Source organism: Schistocerca nitens, chromosome 6 (assembly GCF_023898315.1).
Source record: "Schistocerca nitens isolate TAMUIC-IGC-003100 chromosome 6, iqSchNite1.1, whole genome shotgun sequence".
Classification (NCBI taxonomy): Eukaryota; Metazoa; Arthropoda; class Insecta; order Orthoptera; family Acrididae; genus Schistocerca; species Schistocerca nitens.
The window spans coordinates 89,146,370-89,166,485 of NC_064619.1; the positions used below are offsets into that span (position 1 = coordinate 89,146,370).

The 20,116-nt window shown below is 40.8% G+C and overlaps 1 protein-coding gene across 1 annotated transcript in view; it reads left to right on the top strand.

The window, feature by feature from the left end:
* Positions 1 to 15,921, top strand: part of LOC126262462 (uncharacterized) — a 359,342-nt gene extending 343,421 nt beyond the window's left edge. The window contains exon 5 of the mRNA XM_049959117.1: positions 15,663 to 15,921. Within this exon, the coding sequence (XP_049815074.1) occupies positions 15,663 to 15,776 (114 nt within the window). The 3' untranslated portion in view covers positions 15,777 to 15,921. The remainder of the gene's footprint in view (positions 1 to 15,662) is intronic.
* Positions 15,922 to 20,116: the final 4,195 nt, after the last annotated feature.

Here is a 20,116-nt window from a genome sequence, read left to right on the forward strand (position 1 = left end):
AAAAATACACAATGATGAGAACACTGGAGATTGCTCTCAATCCCAGGATTCAACGTTCAAAACTTGAGGTGTGCCAGCTCAGCCACCGAGTATGTTTTGATTGACTGACTTGGATGGTAGGACTATGTCTTTGGAATTTTTGTTTTTGTTTTGAAAATGTATGACACATGCTTATAAAGGTCGCCCATGAGAATTCACCTCAGGACTTATTTTCAATTAACTTCGATGTGTGGTGTGCTTCTGTACACAGTATGTATGATGCTGTGTGACCACTATGAGCTATTGCTGAAGAAATACTTGCATATTTGTATTTGTTCATATATCCTACAATGTTAACTGAAATTAAGAAGAACAAATGAGATATTTAGCAGCCGTAAAAAATACCTGCGTAAAGCATGAATGTTTTTCTGTCTAAACTATGTTTCATTTCCATTTGGTGGCTGACAAATGGCTTCCACACAGCTCACTGAAGATGCAGTGTGCAGTCGATAGCTAGTGACCAATTAGGGACTACATGAGCTGCAACAATCATGGTCTTCCAGCCCAATGACGATAACAAAGCAGCAGCTGATACCCATGTTGTTTATCTAGGGACATGTCACTAGTCTTACATTATTATTTATAACATACCTTTTAATCAGTAGGAATGATACATCGTTATTAACAACTCATTACAATGTCTCTAGAATGTTTTATCAGTCATTTATTAAAGTATAGATAGTGCTGTCATTCGACTCTTTTATTGCAGCTTAATTTTATTTGATAGGTGCTTGCATCTTGCGCTAGATTATTCACCAGTTCGTAAGTCTTATAACGCGACTGCCAATGCAACGCAGATTCTGCGCAGCATACGGCGATGCATTCGCTGTGTGCAAAAGGTTATAATATTGTGCTACAAAGATCTAGTTTTGTCAGACCACAATTTTACTGCCAAGACTGTCAACATATGCCTAGATACCTAGAGCAGTTTCTTTACACTCTCTAATATACGCAGACAATCTTCCATGTGGACAAGAAACATTTCATAATAAGCCCATTGCTCATTTTCCCTCATACTATTCGAGAAAGTAATGGTCGATATGGATGATCAGATATTAGCTGGAGTTACGTATATCTGTTCCCACAAGGGAAACACTCAAGCATGTTGTGGCAGAAAGAAAAGTTATTTAAGAAACAAAGCCTCTAGTTTCACTATCTGAAGACAGAACTGAATTGTCAGTTAGTGCTACTATGTGACTTGTGCGTAGAATTTGTGTCTGCTGCATTATACACTCCGGTCGACCTGAGAGTTGTTAGGCGATCGGTATATGGGATACCTGGGCTAGTGATCGACGTTCTGTATACACCATAAGATAAGTACTATCTGGACATCTACTGCGCTATGATATTAATGTGGAGTAAGTCAGCCATCGCTCTATTCATTAATTAGCTCAAAGTTGCCACTACGGTTATTTTACATGGAATGAAGAAGTACCAGTATCATGGAATGATTAACATTCTGCGACTATGCCTTGACATCAGCTGTTTACGACACAGGAAAATTAATATTGTACTGGGACTCGAACCTATATTTCGTGCTTATTGCAAGCAGTCGCTTTAAGCACCTTGGCTATGTGAGCATGTTTCCAGGACATGAAATGTATTCAGTTGAAAATAGGTTCAACCGTCAGCTGTATAATGTATTTCATTAATCGCTGTAGTTGCTGCAGTGACTGTTCCTTCAGACATGCATGCATGTCCAAAGGAACAATGCATCATACTTCTGATTAACACAGGCACTGGAATGTTGCAGTGATCCGCCGAGACTGGGCAAGTGACTTTCAATTAAAATATCTCCCCTGTTCATGAATATACATACAGTACTGTATGTATGAGTGCAAGTTGTAGACACAAGCTTCATGACATGTGGAAGTTTGGGCTTGGCCATGAAACATGCTTGGATAGACTAATGGTAAGGTAATTGCTCACTATAAGCAAGAAATCTGGGTTCGTGTCCTGGTCCGCCAAAACTTTCCTTGTCGTCATCCCTTTATATAGTCGTTGGTTGTCTATATTCACAGCTGTAAATCCATTTATTGAGTTTTACGAATACTATAGTCGCTGAAGTGCCTGTTCGTTCACACCATAATACTTACCTGAAGGAACATTGTACTGTACTTTTGAACAACACAGGAACTACAATATTGTTTTTATATTCTGTGTGATGGGGAGGCTGTTCTCTTATGATGTTTCGTGATGTTGATCAACTGAGTAACTCACATTGAAAGGATAGGATGGGTTGGGGGGAAACAAAACAATTTTGAAGGAAATATTATTTTACTTATTTACACACACTGTCAGCTACAATTGTTAAAATACAGATACCATTTTTTTAGTATTGTGAAAATAATTGTTTTTTTGTGCCTTAAATTTGACCAGAAATTTGTCCAAAGGCAAGTAGACAGAAATATTTACAGTATTCCAGCTGTAAATTCAGTTTTATGGATCTAATAAAGTGGATTGTAGAGGATTTAGGCACTGCATGTATGCATAAAATTTATAAATTGTTCTAAATCTTTCAGATGTTCACTGTGCTTGTGCAGACAACTTATAAACTTATTGAATGACGCAATGACATAAGGGTATCACTGACCCAACCTATATTCCGCCGTATGTCCTGCACTTTCTGCACCTTATAAGTTCCTAATACTTGAATGACTTAAATGAATGGATGAGTCTCCAGATATTACCGCGAGTGCTGCTTTGCTGTATAAATCTATGACGGATACCTTCCTACCAGAGAAGCAGATGTTGATAGGTGTATGAGATGTTCCACATTCATGGATCACCTGGTCATCGATGTACTCCATCTTGCCGCACAGGTAGCCCTGCTGAAACCACGTATACTGCACTTTAACACAGTGTTTAACACTCTAGATTTCTGTGAACACAGAACCGTCTCTATCTCCTTCTACGCCTACATTTACAGGTTTAGATCCCATGTCGGTCAAACGATATGTCCTCGTAAACACTAAGCTGAGTATCAGCAGCTTATAGAAACTCGAATGGCTGCACCTCCTGACCCCACATTTGAGGTAGGCCTATAGTGGGATGTTATGCAGATACCAGAAATTTGAACGGCTGGTTTGATATTTCGGGTAACTAATCTGCATGCGGCAGTTGCTGCTACAGGTAGACAAGACAATGAAGCAGCGAAAAGTTGTATGTTGTGCTACAACATACGTTTATCAGAGTGCATGTTGCACTGTTGAAAAAAGAAAATGAAATCATAAGTAGATGTGAAATTACACACATATGCATTGAGGGAGTGACCTGGGGTGGGTGGTGAGCGGTAGCCAATCTCTCATAATGATTCATGATATTGAACTTTCCACTACAGGGAACAGAACACGGGCGACGGGACTTTCACAATTAGTCTAGAGAGAGTGAGAGAAGATGGGGGGAGGGAGGGGAAGATAAATTTAATTGTCCTCATTTCTACAGCCAACAGGAAGAATTTTCCTGTATTTTCAAGCCACACAATTCATCTAAAGATGTGGCGCAGGAGAAATTTGGCTGTGGCGATCCCTCCTACAAAGAGAACAATGCCCCTCCTGTTCCGTTTTTTCTCCCACTTGTAAGTCATCAAGTCGACATTTACACTTCCATAAGAAATCTGGAAAAAATGCAGGCTGGGGACACTTATCCAACCAACAGGGAGTTAGTTTTTTAATTTTCCCGCCATTATTTTAATTTTTCGTTATTTTTTTCGTTGCCTGCGATTTTAAAGCAACTCAGCTGGTCGAAAGCAGTTGGGGCAGGGAGGAGTGGAGGAGGTGGGGAGGAGAGTGGGAAGGTTGGGGGATGAGGATGACCTAGAAATGCGTCACAGATGTGGCGCCAGCATATGATGATGTCATAATGTAGATCAGCCTGAAACTGGTACTGGTCCGCAACTTAGGGATGACAAAACAAACCATTAACTTGCACCATGAGTATCGGATGAAATATGCCGTGCAACAGTAATCAAAAATTTCCTCTCACCAAAATCGAAGATGAATTCCTTGGGAGTTACAAACCGTACAAGACGTTTAACTAGGTATCCACTCTTAATAAACACATATAGAATCGTATTAGTGTAATGGGGTGATGAGAACTGATGGAATGTGATGTAGCCGAAAGCGTCTGTCGTGAGCTTATTGTGAAATTGGCTATCATTTATGGATATCTGCAGAGAGTGCGGTAATATGTTTTATATAGGCACAGGAATAGAAACATTCAGAGGCTAAATTTGTCCAGTGGTTCCAGGTGGCATGAGCTGCAGGTCACACACTTTTCAGGAAGAATAGTTTGCTTTAAAGGAGTATGATTTTTATATGCCGACCAGGAATCAAGCAAAACAAGAAATTTTGTTCAGTTACTGTCCGAAAGTAGGGATTATACCATAGCTGTAGTTCTCTTAAGGCCACTTTCCCTCTCTTGCTTGCTGTGACGTAAGTATTCCTTACTGTTCTTGCAAGATCACGCACACGAGAAAAATCGTAGGGGATAGAGCACCTACAATTTCTCGCAGCGCAATAAATAACTTTCCAGTCAATTTACCATGCAGATTAACAGTCGGCATAACTGTATACAATACTGTTAAGGTATTGGTGTTAGCTGATCTTGATACAACTCTCTTGCTGCCTCTAACTTCCAGGGTCTCTTTCATATGCTTTCCCCTTCAAATCACGATTGGTTGGAGTTGAAACATTGGATAAGTTTATCACACCTATCGATTCCGCAGTTTCTTGTGCATCGTCAAGTCGACGCTTCGTTCGAAATTTTGTTACATTGTATTCCAGTTCTGAAGCAGTGTTTCATGGTATACTTCCCTTGAAATCACTGTAATCTAGTGAGCAATCTGGTATGCATAACTTAGTAGGTGATTATCATGCACATCCTGTAAATTATATCGAGTATCCTCGAAACTCGCGAACATCAGTTTTTGTAACAAGTGGGCCTTGTCCTTCATTGAATATGTTTAGTTTTTCGTATGCCCTACAAGGTCATATAGCTGCGGACTTACTCGGAATCTGTTCAGAATCTTTTTATTTTTCTATGCTGCGGATGATCTTCGAGGTATGTAATTATGTTTACTACTCGGTCCTTGGGTAACGATTGTGTTTTACTGCGTTTCACTGGAGATGGGATTTGTGACTCCCTGCCCGATAAGTGTGATGAACTACATGGCTCGACACATGTTTCAACAATGCTTTCTCTAGTTAACCACGTATCGCTACCATTGTGCTCCTTACAGCCGTCTTTTTCTATTTTCATAGTAAATTTGATGCTAGCATGGATGCAATTCAAATGCTCATTTATTCATCCCATACGGCCATACCACGAATGTGTCGTCCACGTACCTCCAGAAGACCGTTAGGTTAAAACTTGTTGAGTCCAGTGCCTTGTCCTCGAAGTCTCCCTCTGGTAGCTAATTTATTCATGGAAGACTTTGAGGACAATGCAACTGGACTAAGCAAGTTTTAAACCAACGGCCCTCTGGAGATACGTGGACGACACATTTGTGGTATGGCCGCATGGTATGGACGAATTACATCGATTTCTTGAGCATTTGAATTCCATCCATGCTAGCATTAAATTTGCTGTGGTAACAGAGAAAGACGGCTGCCTCCTGTTTTTGGATGTTGTCGTTCGCCGCAAAATTGATGGCACATTAGGACATGCCGTATATCGGAAACCAACACACACAAATCTATATCTTCATGCCAGTAGCTGCCATCACCCTTCACCGACCATAGGTGTCCTTAAGACCTTAGTGCATAGGGCGCACTGTGTATCCGATAAAGACAATTTGCAAGAAGAGCTCACATATCTCAAGAGCATTTTTAAATTGAATGGTTTCTCTCCGCAACAAATTCGTAGAGCAGGTATGGGATGGGAAAGGAGATAATAATTCCTTTGGATCTAGTGCGTTTTTGCCTATGTGGGTGCTTTTTCCTCGAAGATAGGCCGTATTCTTGAGAAACACTGTGTTAAGGTGATCTTCCGCACCCCCACCCCCTCCCCCACGAAGATTGTAGCTTTACTCGGCTCTGTGAAGGAAGATTTACAGCTTCGTAAAGCGGGTGTGTATCAGATTCCTTGCGGAAATTGTGAGAAGTCGTACACAGGTCAAACAACACGCACCGTTCATGCGAGATGTGTGGAGCATCGAAGATACACACGCTTATTACAACCAGACAAGTCAGCTGTGGCCGAACATTGTATTGACACAAGGCATTCCATGAATTACAGTGATGCGAAGATTTTAACATCCACCTCTCCCTTTTGGGAATCTGTCTTCAAGGAAGCTATAGAGATTAGATTAGCTAATAATTTAATAAATAGAGATAATGGTTTTAATTTGGACAAAACCTGGAATCCGGTTCTTGGGGTAATTAAACTGCAGAGAAGTCGTCATGGTGTCACCGCCGCCGATCACATATCGATAAGCGAATCGAATGTCTATACGCCTTCGTCACAGGCAGCGCATGTGTAAGCGTATTTCTTTGCCGCCGACGAGCATCTGTGACCTGCATGCGCAGTACCGCCGCGGTGGAGCATATAAGGCCGCGCTTAGCATCTTGTCGTCAGTCTTGTTACTCACTCTAAGGATGGCCGGACGATACGCGGCCGAAATATCGGCGGAGGAAATTTTATTTGCGCGGTTGCATGCCCGAAATTTAACGGAATATGTGGGGTGTCGAAAGCCATAAACATCATTGGCCTTTTGCGACCTCGCACTCACGGGTTTTCTTGTGAGCCCTCTGTACAGCAATCGTTCTTTTCCAAAGCTCCAACTCTCCCACGAAGCGTTCTCTTGCAGTCACTCTCTTTTTCTATGAATTACCTTCATTATTTTGTTCATTGTCCACATCTCGGGTATGGCGTTTCAACTCAATGATTTGCATTAGGCTATTTTCGGCGCCAGTTTCTTCAGCTGCCAAATGAGTATATTGGTGTCGCATTTTCCATGTTTGGCTTCCATGTGCTCCTTCACTCCGATGTGGTCGGATTTAAATCGACTCCCTGCTTCATAGAGGAAACTTTGCCGCACAAGTGCTACCCTGCCACATTCTCCAGGGGCAGGTGGTCCCTGTGTGGATAGTCTGGGGCCTAGAGACGCATGTCAAGCCAACTGCAGGCAGAATCTTGAGGGGCTGTTATTGGTATATTGACTGTTGGTCAAAGACAAGTCTGTTGCCCAACCGACGTAATACTTTATGGCAAGGAAACAGCGCCGGAAACGGATGACACAAAGCGATATTTACTCACAGCGCTCTGTAAGTTCTGCAGCCGCGCTGGGGAAACCAGTCGCCACTAACCCATTGATTGTCACTTGTCATAAGTTTAATAACCCTTCTCGGCTTTAATAAGAAGATCTATAAAACACTGCTTTAGCTTCCCTGTGGAGCTGAGCTGGTGAATCCCACTGCCCACAAACAATTTCTACTCGTCACTGCTACTGCGCTGCATAGAGTGCTTTAATTTTGTGTAGGAGCACGACACCAAAGGCTGTTTCTTGTAGCTCCAGGATGCTTTTCGCTCACATGAACTGAAGTTGTGGACTGAATCGTACAATGTGAGCATACCAGTGTGTGGGATCAAATGTCACGCAGCAAAGCTACATGTGCATTAAATCATTCACTCTTATATTTACCACCACAGACATACAGGGTGTCCCAGCTATCTTGTCCACCCAAAATATCTCTGGAACAATAACAGCTATTGGAAAACGACTTTCATCGGTATCAATGTAGGGCTGGGGCCCATGAATGTATATATTTGGAAACATTCTAAAACGAAAGCATATGTGTTTTTTAACACAAACTTATGTTTTTTAAATTGGACCTCCTATATTTTTTCTTCAGCAATCCATAGCATGACAAAGCACATACACAATGGCGTTGATTGCTTCGCAATATTCCCATTACATCCCGAGATATTAAGACGCGAAGTTGACGCTTGACATACCCGACATGCGATGCTTGCGCACGTCCTGAGGCTCAGGCGTGAACCCCATGCTGCCCGTAATCGCGAAGAGATTGACATGCGTAATCACATTTCCATACTTATCAAGAGGTCCGAAACGAATAATACGGTCTGCTGCCATCCTGCATTAACGTCGTACATTCCAGCAGGTATTTATCCCGTAGGCTAGGGGTGATGCGGTTCTGTAACATATCTGTGTACCCCAACGTTGGTCACAAAGTTAACTTCGCTTATCGTTAATCCGTTACTAAAAAGGTAATGCCGTTCAACATTAAAACTTTACTTTATTGTACATCTAGCGCAAGTGACAGTTGATCATTCACTCGTAATAGTAAAATTCATGTTGATGGTTTTAGTGAAACGAGCAAGTGGACTAAAAGTTTTACCGTTGTTTAGGTAAAAATGTTTTGATTTGGGAAGTTCAGGTAGGACATAGAAGATGAATGTAAACATTTTAACCAATTAGTTTTATTACACATAATTATCAATGTTATGTTTATCTAATGTGTTAAATCACAAATTGTTGCAAACAAATGTTTCTTACCATCACTGGGTAAAATGGCCCTTTGTAGAAACTTCCACTGTGATACCAGCACTACATACTAAACATAGCGTTCATATCTCATGCTCAAAGTGATGCCCATTGGCTTCCATACATAGGGTCACTCTGCGGATGAAGAATGCCCTACTTCGTGCTACTGTTTCCCCTTTGATGGCTGTACAAGCATCAATAATGTGTTGCTTCATGTCCTCTGGTGTTGTTGGTTCATGTTGGTAAACAGCATCCTTTACTGCTCCCCAAAGAAAATAATCCAGCGGTGTAAGGTCCGGAGATCGGGCAGGCCACCTAACTGGGCCACCTCGTCCAATCCACCTACCAGGGAACTTACGGTTCAGAAGTCGTCGTGCTCGAAAGGCGTTATGTGCAGGGCATCCGTCATGCTGCTACCGCATGACCATTCTCCGGTTCAGAGGTACGGTGTCCAAGAGAACAAGAAGATTGTGTCGTATAAATCTGGAGTATTGTCTGCCATTTCGGATGCCATTTATAAAGAAAGGTCCGATAATGGTATCTCCAATAATCCCACGCCAAACATTAACTTTCCACGGACTTTGATGCTCTACCTGACGGAGCCATTTTGGGTTGTCTGCGGACCAATAATGCATATTCCTCATATTGACAATTCCTTTGTTGGAGAATGATGCCTCGTCGGTAAAGAGAACATCTGCAAAAAAATTTGGATTAGTCAGAAGTTTTTGCTGAGCCCACCGACAAAATGTAACCCTATTGCGAAAGTCATTTCCATGAAGATCCTGGTGTAAATGAACATGGTAAGGATGAAATTTATGACGTTTAAGAATACGCTGTGCACTTGATTTCGACACACCAACTTCACGTTCAATTTGACGTGTGCTGATTTGAGGATTCAAAAAAAATGGTTCAAATGGCTCCGAGCACTATGGGACTTAACATCTTTGGTCATCAGTCCCCTAGAACTTAGAACTACTTAAACCTAATTAACCTAAGGACATCACACACATCCACGCTCGAGGCAGGATTCGAACCTGCGACCGTTGCGGTCGCGCGGCTCCGGACTGAGCGCCTAGAGCCGCGAGACCACCGCGGCCTGCTTTGAGGATTCACAGCTATGGTAGCGAGCACAGCAACTTCAGCACGTTCATCTGTGCGTGTTATAGGACGATGTCGAGGTCTTGGATTTAAGTTTCCCGTTTCACGTAGACGAGATGTGAGACGACCAAACATCCGGCGCGAAGGCGATGGCTTGTCAGGGAATCGTCTTCTGTACAGTCGTTCTGCCTGAACAGCATTTCGTCCACCTACAACAGGGTACAGTACAGGTATGTAGAGTAGGGTAGAAAACAGACATATTAACTTAATAATCATAATGTTCGCTAACAGTACTATCAACAAACAAGCAATCTCATAACGTATTTCCCGTCAACGTACATTCTCCATAGATCAGCAGCAATTCTACCATATCTTCATGTGTGTACATTATACTGTACAGTATAAGTTCCACAACACAACGTTTATTCACAATGTGTACTACCTCCGTGCCGTCACTAGATTACTCTGATGCACGACTACACTGGCAAGCGGTGTACTGCACGCCAAAGCAACAACAAACAAATGGGATGCTCGGAGGGTGGTGGAGTACAGGAGTTTGCATGGGTCGCAAATCATAAACAAGGCGAAGTGGTAACTGTGGCAGTAGTGGGAACTACGTTGGACACTTGACTAGGTAGAGCCAGGCCCTGCGCGACAGGCACAATGGGTCATATAACGCATTAGATAAACCTTATTTTGGGTGTGCAGGATAAATAAGACAACCTGACGGGTGTACACCGATCGGTACTGGTTCATGTTGTGTACGTAGATACGTAAAACGTGCAAGAGGGAAACCATTATGTGCTTATGAGAGTTGATGGCAGCAGACCGTATTATTCGTTTCGGACCTCTTGGTAAGTATGGAAATGTGATTACACATGTCAATCTCTTCGCGATTACGGGCAGCATGGGGTTCACGCCTGAGCCTCAGGACGTGCGCAAGCATCGCATGTCGGGTATGTCAAGCGTCAACTTCGCGTCTTAATATCTCGGGATGTAATGGGAATATTGCGATGCAATCAACGCCATTGTGTATGTGCTTTGTCATGCTATGGATTGCTGAAGAAAAAATATAGGAGGTCCATTTAAAAAAACATAAGTTTGTGTTAAAAAACACATATGCTTTCGTTTTAGAATGTTTCCAAATATGAACATTCATGCGCCCCAGCCGTACATTGATACCGGTGAAAGTCGTTTTCCAATAGCTGTTATTGTTCCAGAGATATTTTCGGTGGACAAGATAGCTGGGACACCCTGTATATTAATGTCACGGAAGTTCCATGCCAATGACATGATTCTGTGGGAATTTAGCGTGAAATAGAAATGCCTTACAACAGAAGTTATATCAGTCTTTCAGATGAAAGATGGCATGATTGCGGGTAATGTACTGAAATGTTGGTCGAGACCAGACCAGTATGAACACAGACAATTTCAAACGGAGTGTTTGATGTTTCACGTAGAAGGGCGGACCTCCAACCTTGTAGTGACTTTTGGTGTGAGTCGTGTGATGGATAGGCAATACTTGCTGTATCAGTGTATCTGACCATCTTCTGTTCCTCACGCACAGTACATGTCATTTCCGAAATCATACATCACAGGGTCTTCAAGTGCCAGCGTGTCAAGGATGCACTGTGGGTAGTAAAATGCTTCCGCTGCTAGAGTGAACTATCTTCAAGGTTATTGTTGACCAGTGTGGAATATAACACCAGATAGACAAGGCATTGCTGCCAAAACGAAGACTACTATTATCAAACGGAGTTCTTAATTTGAGGAAGAAATTTGTGAGAATGTGTATGGAGAGCACAACATGGTATGTAAGTGAATCAAGGAGTGAGAGTAAACCGGAAAAGAAGAGAATTGGAGCGTTGGAGACGTGGTGCTGTAGAGGAATGTTGAAAATTAGGTGAACAGCTACGTTAAGAACTGAGATTTTCCACAAAATCGGCGAGGAGAAGGACATACAGAAAATACTGACAAGAAGAAGGGACAGGATGACATGACATGTGTTAAAATACTGAGGAATAATTTCCATAGAGTGGGGAGAGCTGCAGGAGGTAAAAACTAGGAAAAGACAAAGATTGGAACATAGCCAATAAATATTGAGGTCACAGGGTGCAAGTGCTACTATGAGATGAAGATTTTGAGACAGGAAGCGAAATAGTGGCAGCAAACCCTTCAGAAGACTGATGAAAAAACCTATAGTGCAGCACATCATTCACCAATTCAGTGCCCTTTAAGAACATCCTATCAGCAGCTATAACATTCAGAAGGACTTTCTCACTTTTGAGAGACGTAAGTCACTGCTCAACATGCTTGTGTACACTCCCAGTGAAAAGCAATTGGCAGGGGGCCAAGAACAGTACCACTGTACATTAGAAGTATGTAAAACAATCGCCTAGACTGGAGAATTAAGGTACACATTGTGGCAGATTGATAGTGAGACACGAGAACGTCGATAATCATGCCCAGAGACGAGCTCGACTTGCCAGCACTAGCCCCATTCAAGCAGATGGACGAGGCATCTCGTGAAGGGTATATTTACATCGGGTGTAATATAGTCCCTAGTATGTCAAACACGACCACATTACCAGTGAATAAAAAAAGCCACGTATTGTCCAGTCATGTACATTCGCTTGCAGCATACACTTCACAATCTGTAACTCCAGCAAGACAATGCATCAGTGCAACGTTACAGAACTGCGTGCAAATGGTGTGCGGTCACTTTACGATGATGAAACCTTATCGCAGACCTGACGAGCACATCTGGGACGCCCCTGGGTGAGAGATATCAACTGCAGACACCCGCTGTCTCAAGTAACTGTGAGCGACGGACGAGCTGTCAGACAAGGTTGGTTCGCTGTGTCTTTTAGAGGCTGCAGCCTCTGCACGCTGGGTTTATGTAGTATACTTCACACAATGGTATGTTATACCAAATGGCAGGTGTTAAGAGAAATCGATTTCGTTGGTTCCTGCACTTCATGAATATACTGGCTGATTCAATCATAAATTAAAACGCAATTCTCACATTGTTCTGTAAAAAAGAATATGAAGGCCGCAAGTATTTTTCCATTAAACAAGACTAGGAAAAGTTACTTCTGTAAATATTTTTGGGAATTACAATAGACAGAACTGGACATCTAGCCTCTTACCCACAGCTTCACCTACACACATAAATGTCACATGTGTTGTACACATCTGCTGGTCCCCCTTGTCTCTATCTCCTGCTCCCACCTCTTTACGTCTACCTCCTCCTCCAGCCCTCTGCCCATCTCCTGCTCCCTCCACTCTCTCTAGCCATCTTCTCCTCCCCCTTTCTCTTTCCATATCCTCCTCCACCCTGTGTCTATCCACCTCTTACACCTCCACCTCTCTCTGTTCATCTCCACCTTCCTCAACTCTGTTCATTTCCTCCTTCACCTCTTTTCCCATCTCCTCTCCCTGTATCTGTCCATCACCTCCACCCCCTACTCTCTCTTTCCATCTCCTCCATTCCCAGTATCCCTCTACCTACGCCTTCTCCTCTTCTCCCTGTCCTCTTTCTCCCCCTCTGTCTCCTCCTCTTCCATCTCTTTGTCCATCTCCTCCTCCTGCTCTCCCCTCCTGCCATTTGTCTGGTCATCTCCACCCAATGGGAGCTATATGATTCTTAACCCACACTGCTTCTTTCCACACTACATTTTGTGTATCAAGTTAGGTTGAAATCGAACCAGTGGTTTAGGAGACATACATACACACACACACACACACACACACACACACACACACACACACACACACACGCACAGACACACACCCACACACACACACATTTATGTATGTAAACCCCAATGGAGACAAAATAAAGAGAACATTTGCTGTAAATTAGGCACTGTGTTATTTATTATGAAACAGCTCATACATTACACCCATAATTCCAAAATTTAGAAATATGGACATTTGCACCTACACTCGCAGACCAACAGACTGATTAATAATACACTACTATGAAAAATGCAGATGATCATTCGATGACACAGGAGGTAAAGATCAGCTGTGAATTACACTCTATACTAAAATGTAAACTTTCTGCCAAATAATATGTGGAACAGTATCAGTGAGAGGACACTCCAAAAATACTACCTTAAGCAAAACAGTCATGGTCACACATTTGTGTGATAATATAATAACGATAATAACAAAAATTTCAGAAATTTTGTAAGTGTTATTTATTGCAAAAATAATTTTACAATGTAGAGAAGTGTGTATATAACGTAATATCTTTTATTACCTATTTGCAAGTCACCTCTGTGGATGAGTGTCTGAAAATAATGTTAACATCTATATATGAACTGGTTCACTCAGATGACAACATTAGCTATTATTTGCGTATGTGCCCTACTGGATCACACAGATTCGTTTTCCTCATCTTCCACATGGCTCTCATTCTTTCTTCATGAGCTGTTTCTCTTTCTTCAGCCCACTTGGTTCCTCGTTTATTTGGAAGCTCATTCTCTGGCTGCGCTACAAAACAGTTTATCATTTTATTGAACGTTATTGTGTCTACTAAATCCACTGCATTACTAGTATTCCTATCATATATGTGAGAATGTACACCTGTGGCCCAGAACTGTATTCTAGTGAAACATGGACTTTGGGAAAACCGGATCAGAGGAGAATCGAAGTATTTGAGATATGGGGCTACAGAAGAATGCTGGAAATTAGGTGGCCTGATAAGGTAAGGAATGAGGACGTTCTCTGAAAAATCGGCAAGGAAAGGACTATGTGGAAAACACTGAAAATAAGAAGGGAGATGATGGTAGGACATCTGTTAAGACATCAGGGAATAAATTCCGTGGTACTATATGGAGCTGTAGAGAAAACAGAGATTGCAATACATTCAGAAAATAATTGATGACTTAGGTTGCAAGCGCTTCTCTGAGGTGAAGAGGTTGGCACAGGAAGGGAATTAGTGGTGGATCACGTCAAATCAGTCAGAAGACTCATGACGGAAAAAGAAGCCAATTCCTTGTTTTAAATTGTAATATAAAGGCTCAATATTTAGACATTAGATTAAGTTTACTCTCCTTTATTACACACACACACACACACACACACACACACACACACACACACACACACACATATATATATATATATATATATATATATATATATATATATATATATACAATATGCATTATTTAATCAAATGGGAGCAATTGCAGCTCATAATCAAGGGCTACAAAGGTGATGATTGGCCTGATTATATCAATGAATGAACTGATGAATGTCTGTCTTCTTGCCAATGAATGGACATGTTGAAAACTGAGCCCTCGTAAACTACAGTGTGATTCAAGCTATCAAGTAATCGAATAATGATATTTATACTCTGATGTTTCCGCATTCTGAAAGTAAAGCATTATTTGAGTTGAAGTTGAAGTTTGGCTGGCCACTGTGACCAAGCAGTTCTAGGAGCTTCAGTCTGGAACGGTCGCAGGTTCGAATCCTGCTTCGGATCTGGAAGTGTGTGATGTCCTTAGGTTAGTTAGGTTGAAGTTCTAGGGGACTGATGACCTCAGATGTTAAGTCCCATAGTGCTCAGAGCCATTTGAACCATGTTTTTAGTTGAAGTTTCCTATCTGTTCAGTAATAAATGGAAACAGTACTGTTCACATGAAGCACCCACATTTTAATTCTCTAAGAAATTCAAACCTGATACGAAACTGAGAATATGGAGATTTTTCTCTGTCATGGACTACCCAAAAATAAATAATGGGAAACACAAACTATCTTACAGGTCCTAAAACAATGCTGAGACGACATTGCAAACCATTTCCCATTTGCATCTTGACAGATGAAAGAGACTGTAAGCAAATTGGGTTATCTAACAATAACTGAACAGAAATGCCCTAATCTAGAAATCAGTAAAAGAAGAAAGTGTTTAAAAGGGCTAAGGCTACCAGTTAGAAAGTGCATTGATTTTCCGTTCATGGTGTTCACTATACGTTTTTGTAATAATGTGGATTTCTTTCATTTGCAGGTAGCTGAGGTGGTGAGCTCCTATATGGTTGTACTGATACAGGAGCAATATGAACCGACTAAGAGTCCAACACAGCAGGCAGTTACGAAAGAAATACAACATTCTGTCGACTAGCTCCACAGCCTACCAACTAGTGGGAGAAATAGTTACTGCTACCTTTCTGTTCTTTAGCCATCGACGATTACAGAGCTTTGTGAGACTGCCTAGTTCATTGTTCCCACTGAGTGTGAATATATTAAAGAAGGCAATTCATATTTGATTCTGATTGTGTGATTTTCTCAGATACACTGTGGTGCCTTGGAATTGCCATTATATGTGAAGAATTGTTGGAGACATTCCACAGAAGAGGATTTGACAGAAGGTAAAATGATGTGGGCGAGTGGAGGTAGAACGTGACAATACATAGATATCAGAAAATTTATCAAAAAAATAAGCCATTTCAAAAGCAGTTCAACATTTTTAGCTCATTTATTAATATCCTCAGTTCTCAGTCCATTCCAGCTTGTTGATTTTTTTTTACTCTGTGTCAAAATTGTCTTGCAGTATTTATAGTGACATGAACATAAGTAATGGGAAATGAAAAGTATTTTGGAATGAAAAACAGTCCAGTAGTTATCACTGAGATTGTGTTCATCACACAAAGGATATTTAATTACTAAACTTCCAATCCAATTGGAACTGATGTCAATTATTCACATCACTTGTAACCTCCCAACAGATAAAGTTCCGAAACCTCCCAACAGTAAAAATATAGTTATAATTATATCATTCACATTCAGCGTGACCTCCCAATAAATGAATTCCGTAACCTTCCAATAATACAATGTGACTAATCTTTCAATAAAATTGTGGCTCACTTACAACCTTTCAATAATTAACTGACTGTGAATATAAACTGGTAAACTGTCAGCAGTGCTGCATCATGGCCCTGAAGGATCATACTGAATAAATTAAAAATTCTTCCCTCAATAAGGTCGCCGGATAACGCATATATATCTGCTCCTATAACAAATTTTTCTGGCACAGCCCAGTGCAATGCTGGCTGATAGATTTGTCATGTATAAAAAGAACAACTGATTTTTCTTTACAATAATTGGGATGACCATGGATTTCGGAAATTAGTAAATTCTTTAAATTGAGATGAATGATTGTCAAAAGTTAATTTTTATAGGAAAGATTATTAGTAAGACATTTCTTTTTAAAAACATTTACATGGGACTTGATATAACAATACTACATATGCGCGAGGCTGCTTTTACCTTACACTACAATGCTCAGGCTCCGCCATCGCTCCCCATGACTGGCCCAGCCAACTCGATACACCAGACTCCTCGCTACTACTTACTGCTACTGCTACAGAGTTCCTACTGTATACAACACTGCTCTCTGGTCTGAGATTCTCTTATAGCTTACATATCGCATACAGCATCCATCGAAATTACATCTGCTCGAGTGCGCTAGCAATAAATTCCTAAGTCGTGGACCTCTTACACACTATGAAGTGTGACTCCCACAGAGACACAAGCACATTCTCGTAACCGTTATGCCACTGAAACAAATAAACTCAAAATGTCACCTTGAGAGATTCATTGCCAACTTAGAAAGACATGCTGAGTCAGTTCATGAATAATGCTGTCTGTTTGCTTCTAACAAACATGTCTACACACTAAAAGGTGTGTGTGTGTGTGTGTGTGTATTCATGTGAGCAGTGAAAGTAAAGTCCTGAATCATTATGCAATGGGTGTGAACCTTCAGCCCCAGAAAACAACTGGAAGTGCAATCTGACCACTAATATTTAACTTAATGTTCACAGGCAGGCACGTTTATTTAATCTAAGACCAATGAAAAATGGATTCGGCACACCTAATGTCAAATATGGGTTTACTAAGAAACTGATCAAAAATTAGATAATCTGTTTCCCTTTGGATTGCAGATCCACGTAATGCAGATGAGGATGTTTTTTAGATATGTAGATAATCATTGACTTGTCATTTTGAAGAATAATTAAAATAACATTTTTGGAACATCAAAATCAGAACTCAAGTTTACCATACAATTTCCATCAAAAGTAACGATTCATTAGCCCACCCGGTTGGCTGTGCGGTCTAACGCATGGCTTTCCGGGCGGGAAGGTGCGCCTGGTCCCCGGCATGAATCCACCCGGTGGATTTGTATCGAGGTCCAGTGAACCAGCTAGTCTGTGGATGATTTTTAGGCAGTTTTCCATCTGCCTCGGCGAATGCGGGATGATTCCCCTTATTCCACCTCAGTTACATTATGTTGGCGATTGCTGCACAAACAAGTTCTCCACATACGCATACACCACCATTACTCTACCACGCAAACATAGGGGTTACACGCGTCTGGTGTGAGACGGTCCCTGGGGGGTCCACTGGGGGCCGAACCGCACTATAACCCTGGGTTTGGTGTGGGGCGGCGGAGGGGTGAAGTGAACTGCAGTAGTCGTCATGGGGTTGTGGACCACTGCGGCTGCGGCAGGGACAGAGCCTCTCTGTCGTTTCTAGGTCCCCGATTAACATACAATACAATACAATACAGCGATTCGTTAGTTGATTAGCTTCAAGCTCAAAGGATCATTTGTATGCTGGATCGCAGTGATATCGAATGAGTCGTTTTATATTCACATAACACATTCGTATGAATATAAGACCATAAACTGACTGTTTACAATGGCTTTTTTTAAAAAAATAAATTTGTTAGTAATTTGTAACCACCACCTTTTAAAAATTAAAAAGATAAAATTCTTAAAGGAGAAGCTTTTTCGTTTAGTTTACAAATTTAACATTGTTGTTTTTCAGAGATTTTGTATCATTGGACAACTGATCAAAAATGTTGATGGCTGCACTGTGCATCTTTTTTTGTGCTAAAAACAGTCTCACTTTCCTTTTGAATTGCAGTGATTTATTTACAACAAACTTCATGAGGGAATAAATACACTGTGAGTAAGTTGTCAAAATGCCTAACTCTTTAAACAGATGTCTACAACATGATCATTGGTAGCACCACCTATTATTCTTACAGCAAGTTTCTGAGCAATGGCTATTTTCTTTTTCTGAAGATGAGTTACCCCAGAACCCAGGTAACAAGCCCTTCACTTTCATTTATTATACAATATATCGCACTAATAAGCAAGATGACCTCACAGTACATTTAACAAGTAGAGCTCGTCCTCATCAACAGTAGACAACCCACCTTTCAGAATCTACAACCTAATTTCATACAAATAAATGGTACTTGTTAGTAGCTCATAACTGCAGTCTGAATACAGTTAATTGTTACTGACAATTCTGAGTAGTTATGTGGCACAGTTGGAGCCAGTAAGTGGTAGAAATATAGTGGTATGGGTGCATGTCACTGGACAAAAATAATTTAAAACAAAATACTGTTAATGCAAACATATTGCCAGAGAAGTAATGCAGTTGATTAAGAAGCCCACATAGATTCTCACAGTAGCAAATAGAAAGATAAATCTCACAAAGTGAATCAGAATAATATATCCCCAATATCCAACTTTAAACAAAGCGATGAATATGTCCTAATTTAGGGATGTAGGATAAGTTCAAGTTTACAGCATTACTGATTGGAAAGGTAATGTTCACTCCTCTCATCATTTTCCATTTAGCAAAGGGAAGTAACCTATGAAGTCTCATTTAACCACATATAATGATATTGCTTACATGTCTGAACATGGAGTAATCACAAGTAAACCATGCCAAATTATACAATGCAATCCAAAACAACCTACCTATTTGCCTAATTTTCTCCATGGTAAGTAACTGAAAAGACTCATCTATTTATTTCATCCTTGTATATACTCAGAAGAAACTCACAGCAACAGTAGCATGGGGACCTTTTAGTGCATTCAAATCTGACAAATGACATAACTGATCTCCCAAAGACGTATAATGCCTCAATGATCATGCAAAAAGATTGCTCAAACGGCTTATTTCAATCAGTTGCAGTCGATTATAGTCTCAATATGAAAAATATTACAAAAATACATGTCACAGTTTACAAAATGCAAAATATAGTGAGCAGGAAATATAACAGAAAACGAAAAAGTAACTTTCAACACAGTCTCATTCTTAAACGAAAGAGATTTGCAATGTGCTCTGGTGGAGATCACTAGAGATCACTGCAAATTCGTCCTGATATCCTGACACACTTCAAAAAATAAATGTTATTTAATAATAGAAACTTAATTGAAATGACTTTTAAATGAAGTAAGTGAGGATAACACCCTCACCTAGCCTGCAGGCTTGATGCTATAAGATTCTAAGTTTCCAATTTTGAATTTTCATGGGTGTAGCACACTATTGACTAATGTCATTACAAGATCTTCAACTCTGACATTGCAGAAGTTAGGCTATGTGTCTCTTACATCTACAGATTCAATGGATTTAATAGTGGCTAATGTGATAATTAAAAGTGAT